Source organism: Gavialis gangeticus, unplaced genomic scaffold (assembly GCF_001723915.1).
Source record: "Gavialis gangeticus isolate Ggan-Ray unplaced genomic scaffold, GavGan_comp1, whole genome shotgun sequence".
Lineage (NCBI taxonomy): Eukaryota > Metazoa > Chordata > Crocodylia > Gavialidae > Gavialis > Gavialis gangeticus.
Window position 1 is genome coordinate 48,079,331 of NW_017729024.1, and position 5,848 is coordinate 48,085,178.

Consider the following 5,848-nt stretch of genomic DNA (forward strand, 5'->3'; position numbering starts at 1 on the left):
TTTCTGCAGAGTGCTGATAATCTCCCATCTCCCCCTCCCCATGTATTCCTCCTTTTTAATCATGTGCCATCCTGCACTCACATTTTTCACACGTCAGCTAAACACACTCCCATCAGAACATTTATTACTGGCAAAAAGCAACTTTAACCATTAGTTTCCTGAAGAGGGGGAAAAAAACCAACAAAAAACCTCTATGCAAAACTTCTCCAAAGCCATGCTGCCTAAATACTGCCCAGCTACTGTGCTGGAATTTCTGGCCCCTTCAGTACTCACAGCTTCCCATTCACAGACAAAAGAGCAAGTAAAATGAAGCTGACTTACTGCTATGGCTTGCAGCCTTTCCTTGTGCAATTCTGCCTCCGCCATCCTGGAGAAAAGGACACAGGGAAAGAGAGAAAATACACACTGCAGTCACCAAGGGAAACTGAGTTACACGCCACAGAGTATCTGCAAAGAAAGCTGTGTTCCTGTGTAGTAGTCAAGCACTTCTGGAGGCACTGCAGACTGGCTCACGGTAGGATCATTTTAGGCACTGGACCAGTGCCTGCCTGCCTGTCTTCCAGCTGTACAGCTAACTGCATTTCATTGCTGCTTCTGTGTGCTGTTGCTGTCACACAAGCCATGTATGTGCTCTGAAAGCAGCTGAGTGCAGGGATAGCTCGCATGGCTATAATTTTTTGGCTTGACATCTCAGCTCATTTGCTCCTCCTATGGAGTGCTGGGTCACGACAGGAGTTGACATCAGTAGCATGCATAGTAATCAGAACCTGCATGAATGCAGTAGAGGAGGGAGAGGGCTGTACTGCAGCATGTCCTTAATGAGGAACTCTAAAAAGAGGGGGGTAGGGGGACAGAGGGATTTCAGCAGTGGTAAAAGAGTTTCGCACTGGAAGCTGAAAAACTAAACTGGTTTGGCCAGAGAAAAGGACATAGCTCAGGGGACTAGAGGGGAACAATACACAGTTGTGCATTCAGACTACTGCACAATAGTTTGCGACTGCAATAATACAGCACGTACAAAGAGCCACTAAAGTGGTGGCTCTCCAGGAGGATACTTCAGAGGGGAAGGAAAATCGACCCCACAGATTGCTCATACTTCTTACACACTGAAGTGCTACATTAAAAGAGTGTCAAGGTTGCAAAGCCAAGCACTCAGAAATGGAAGTATATCATTATGTAATTAAAGACCACATCACAATGCATACATACAATGGGGATGGATTAAGATCACAGATGCAGTCTTAATTCTGGCATTGCCTCATTTTTGAGGGCTTGACTTGCAACATTTTAATGCAGAAAGAGAGTGAGAGAGAAAGAATGTGTGTGTTCATCATCACACAACTGGCTCATCAGCAGGGAGACTTCAGATCCTCTGTATAGACCAATGGTTCTAAACATTTTGTGTGCCAGGACCTGGCTGTAAGCATCAATGGCCAATCCCGACTCAGTGCTCCCCACTCCCAACCCTCTTCCCCCTCCCCCAGGCCCCAGCCCCTGCAGTGTGTTGGGCATGGGGGCCCCAAGCAGCCCCATGCAGGCTGGAATACTGACAGCCTGCAAGAGAAAAGCTATCATTTCCCACATTTTTCTCCTTTAAAGGACAATCTATTTTTAAAGTTTGTTGATCCATTTTTAAAGTTTGGTAACGACCCTTTCATATATTCTTGCGACCCATTTTTGGGTCACAACCCATGGCTTGAGAAATGCTGGTATAGACTACTTTCACATTAGCTGATAGAGAACTGGCAGCAGTAGTAGGCTGTCACCCACTTGGTGTGCCAGGACAAAAGAGTGTTTGGAAACCACCAAGTTTCAGAAATACATGCCACTGGCAGAGGCATGCCTATATTCAGGAATCTTTAGTTCCTTTGAGTTTCTGTAAAGCCAAACCAGCCTGCCTCTAACCCTCCCTTCAAGTCCAAGTCTCCCAGTCAGGTCTTGTCCAAATTTTAATCTTTACCCCCATGCTTAGCTCACAATGCTAGTGAACTTCATTGATTCTTGCATCATTCTCCTTACACTGTTGAGGGTAATTCTCTTATACCTTCTTCCGATTGATCTATTTCTACCCACTGCCCTGCCTCCCAAAGCTCTATTACAAAGCCCATGGGCTCCTACTCTTGACTTTTCAGTCTAATCTCCTCTAATATTGCCAGTGGCTTCTTGTTCTAATCCAGTGGTGCTCAGTCCCTCTGTGGTCTGGATAAGGGGCGCAGAGCTAACCCATGGGTCAGTCCTGCAGGTGGAATCCAACAATGAGCTAGATCCAGCATGGAGTTGGCATGTAGGGTCAGACAGCAGGTACAACTTCATGTGCCAGCATGATCCAGTGTGCAGGACTGCATCATCCAGCTCATAAGTCTCCCCACAGATCCAGAAGTGTAGTAGTGGGGGTAGTATTAATTGCTGTGAACTACCCCCTGGCAAAAAGAATGGGAGAAACGAGGCAACAAACTGTTGAATGGAGCTGGCAAGGAATTACCCCTGGTGAGGAGTTAGCATCTGGCTCCAATTACAAATGGCACACATGGTGGAGCCTAAGCAGACTGACAGTGGGTCTCGGCAGATGCAACTCTCTCATGAGATCATGAGGCCTCTATGTTGAGCTAAAGTTAATTTGCCTTTATATACTCTTGATATTGCCTTTATAATATGCTTTATTATTATTTTATAACCAATATCCATTTTAGTTTGCTCAAATAACTGCAACTTAGTCTTAGTTGAGACTCCATTTTGATTTTTACATTGCTTAGTGCAAGTGTAACAGTCATTTTGTTTTGTGATTGTGTAGGTTAAATATAGTATCAGAGAAGTGCTGTGTATGTAAGGCTTGTGGTACGTCTGGGATGTTTGAAAAGAGGTAATGAAAGAATAAACAGCATGTGTGGAAATGCATATGTTAAGACAGTCTGTCATGCACCTGTAACTAGAAGGATAGAAATAGCCCTCTGTGATTTAACAGCCAAAGGTTACAACAATGTCCAAGATCAATGGTTAGGAACTACAAAATACAAGCTCATGTTTTGTTCTAATGGCTGAAAAAAATTACTGACAATAGATGAAAAAAATTGTAGACCACAAAGACAGAACAGTCTGTCAGTCATAATATCATCATCAAAGGATCATTTCGAGATCAAGAGGATGATGCAGTAGAACCCATAGATTTGTATGGGGAACAGTTACTATAAAGATGGACAAGAACAAAGAGGCTTTGGGTCTGTCTTGCACAGAAGCAGCAGCAGCAGCAGCATCAGAATGCGTCCGACAAGACCTGGCTTCATGCTCATGGTTAACTTGGCTGGCCACCAAGCTAACCTGAGCATTTTAAGGACTGGTAATATCTTGATATTTGCAGGACTGTCTTTCTGTCTCTTTTTGTATGCATGTAAATAAATGGATATGTATGTGTAAGTGTATGAAGAGGAAACAGTACCTTTATGTTGTTTTTTTTCATTTCTTTTATTTGTCTTATGTTTTCAATAAATGTGGCATTATGCTTTATCCCCAGATAAGATTCCCACTTGTTAATTCACATTGTACCCCCTATGCATACAACATCTACACAGCTGACCAATGTGTTTGTCAGAAGCAAACCATGGATCATCTTCTGAGATGCACTATAGCACCACAAGGCACCCCACAAAATTTGGGAATACCAAAATCAGCAGCAGTGGCCTGTGCAGAAGAGAGAGACCAGACCATATGTAAAATTTGGACTGGGGAAACAATGATGATGATGAATTATTGTGGCTTCCAGGACCAGAGGTTTAGCACTACTATTCTATTCTATTTCCACTGTTCCTCCAGGTCTTCCCTCTGCCTCTCCACATGGCAAGGTTTGGCTTTCATCCCCTCTGAATTCCAGCAATTATGTTTCTCCAAGGTGCTAGGCCCAGCGTCAGGGGCACTGATAGCAAAGGACAGATAGTCTCCCTGCTCTGAGTTGTGGTGCTCAGTCCCACAACAATGAAGAGGAGCAGTTGCATGGAAAGTCCTGCAGCTATGTGCTAAAGCATGACCAGCATGGATGGAATCTTTGGATAATTTAGCACCAAACTCTTAACAAATCTCTGCTGAGCATGTCTGAACTGAGAATCCTCAAAGATTTATTATCTGATGATTTTGAATAAATTGTCAGGGAGACCGCCAAAGGCACATACATATTCCGTTATACCAGGTCAATACTCTACTGCAGTGGTTGGCAATGGTTTGTAAAGGCTGGCTGGAATGACTGCTTGGGTCCAAGCTGAGACAGTGCTAGGACCTGGCCACTGCCACCACCCCCACTTCTCATCTTCAGTGCCTGGCGAGATGTCAGATGAAGCTCCATGTTGCCTGGCTGCAGTGCCAGGATAAATCATCCAGCTGCTGAAATGCCACTGAAGTCCCCCATTGGCTCTGTGGGCCAGATCCAGTCTATGGCCCATAGGTTGCTAACCCCTCCATTGTATTTCAAGTCCCTTCCTCACACTGTGGAGATGCAAGAGCTTCTAAACGAAGCAGCTGTATGACAGAAACAAAAACCATCACTTTTTCTTCTCTTGCTAATTCCTGGAGATGTCCAAACTACTTTTGCTGAAACCGTCCAAAAAAATTTCAGCCTGAGGGTGACACCAAGCCTGGAAAATTTCAGCTCATAAAATCTTGCAAGACTGTAGGCACTTGAAAAAAACAAAACAAAAAAACCTCTTTATAATGGAAAGTTTTGGGTAACTTGAAGTATAGGTAGCACCATCAGCAATACCTATAATGTGGTTTTGTGTCTGTTGGTACATGTGACTACTGCACATGTCTAACCTCATTTATTCCTTTGGTTTTTCCCCCGGAGTTGACTTCCAATTACTACCTATGACCTTTTATATTCTATATCAGTGGGAACCAACCTTTTTGTCAAGTGTACCACAAATTAGCACCCTCCTCCTTTTCCTTGAATTAGCACCACTCCAATTACTTTCCCCTACCCAATCTGCTGCTATGTTTTCTGCTTCTTGCCTTCTGCTCCTCACTGGTCTTATGCTCTGCTTTCTGCTCCTGGCCCTATCTACCATTGTGCTTCCTGTCCCCTACCCAATCTGTTACCCATGTCACTTATGGCACCTGTGCTGCAGGTTAGCTACTCCTGTTCTATATCACTACTTAGAGGGAAGATGAAATTCCTTCAAAAAAAGCAGGCCATGGAGTCAACAGTAGCCACTTATTTTGCAAAAAATCTACATACACGTGTCCTACTAGGGCAGTGCTTCTCACCTGTTTACAGTCAAGGCACCCCTTGTTAGATTCAAGGCACCCCTCAGAAAATGCCAGCTTCATAGATTTCATAGACATTAGAGCTGGAAGGGACCTCAGAAGATCATCGAGTCCAGCCCCCCACCCAAAGGGCAGGAAGTCAGCTGGGGTCATAGGATTCCAGCAAGATAAACATCCAGTTTGCTCTTGAAGGTGTTCATTGTAGGTGCTTGAACCACCTCCGATGGCAGGCTGTTCCAGACCTTGGGTGCTCAGACAGTAAAGAGCCTGAAACAGTTCCAGCCTGAAACAGTTCAACCTCGTCATCCCTTGGGGTGCTCTGGTAAACAAATGTTCCCTCAGATACTGGTGGTCACCTCTGATAAACTTATAGGTGGCCACCAGATCACCCCTGAGCTTGAGCTTTTGCAGGCTAAAAAGCCCCATGGCTCTCAGTCTGTCGTTGTAAGGTCGGTTTTCCTGACCTCTGATCATGCGTGTGGCTCTTCTCTGGACTCTCTCAAGCTTCTCCACATCCTTTCTGAATTGTGGAGCCCAAAACAGGACGCAGTACTCCAGCTGTGGCCTCACCAAGGCCGAGTACAAGGGGAGAATGACGTCC

At 44.7% G+C, this 5,848-nt stretch overlaps 1 protein-coding gene across 2 annotated transcripts in view; it reads right to left on the minus strand.

Annotated features, from left to right (window-relative positions):
• LOC109297363 (A-kinase anchor protein 2-like) overlaps positions 1-673 on the minus strand; it is a 557,784-nt gene extending 557,111 nt beyond the window's left edge. Inside the window, exon 1 of one of the 2 annotated variants that reach the window (XM_019517063.1) lies at positions 322-670. In XM_019517063.1, the coding sequence (XP_019372608.1) occupies positions 322-366 (45 nt within the window). In that variant the 5' untranslated portion in view covers positions 367-670. Of the gene's footprint in view, positions 1-321 lie in introns of both variants that reach the window. The other variant, XM_019517064.1, reaches the window with a different exon arrangement.
• Between the last annotated feature and the right edge of the window lie 5,175 nt (positions 674-5,848).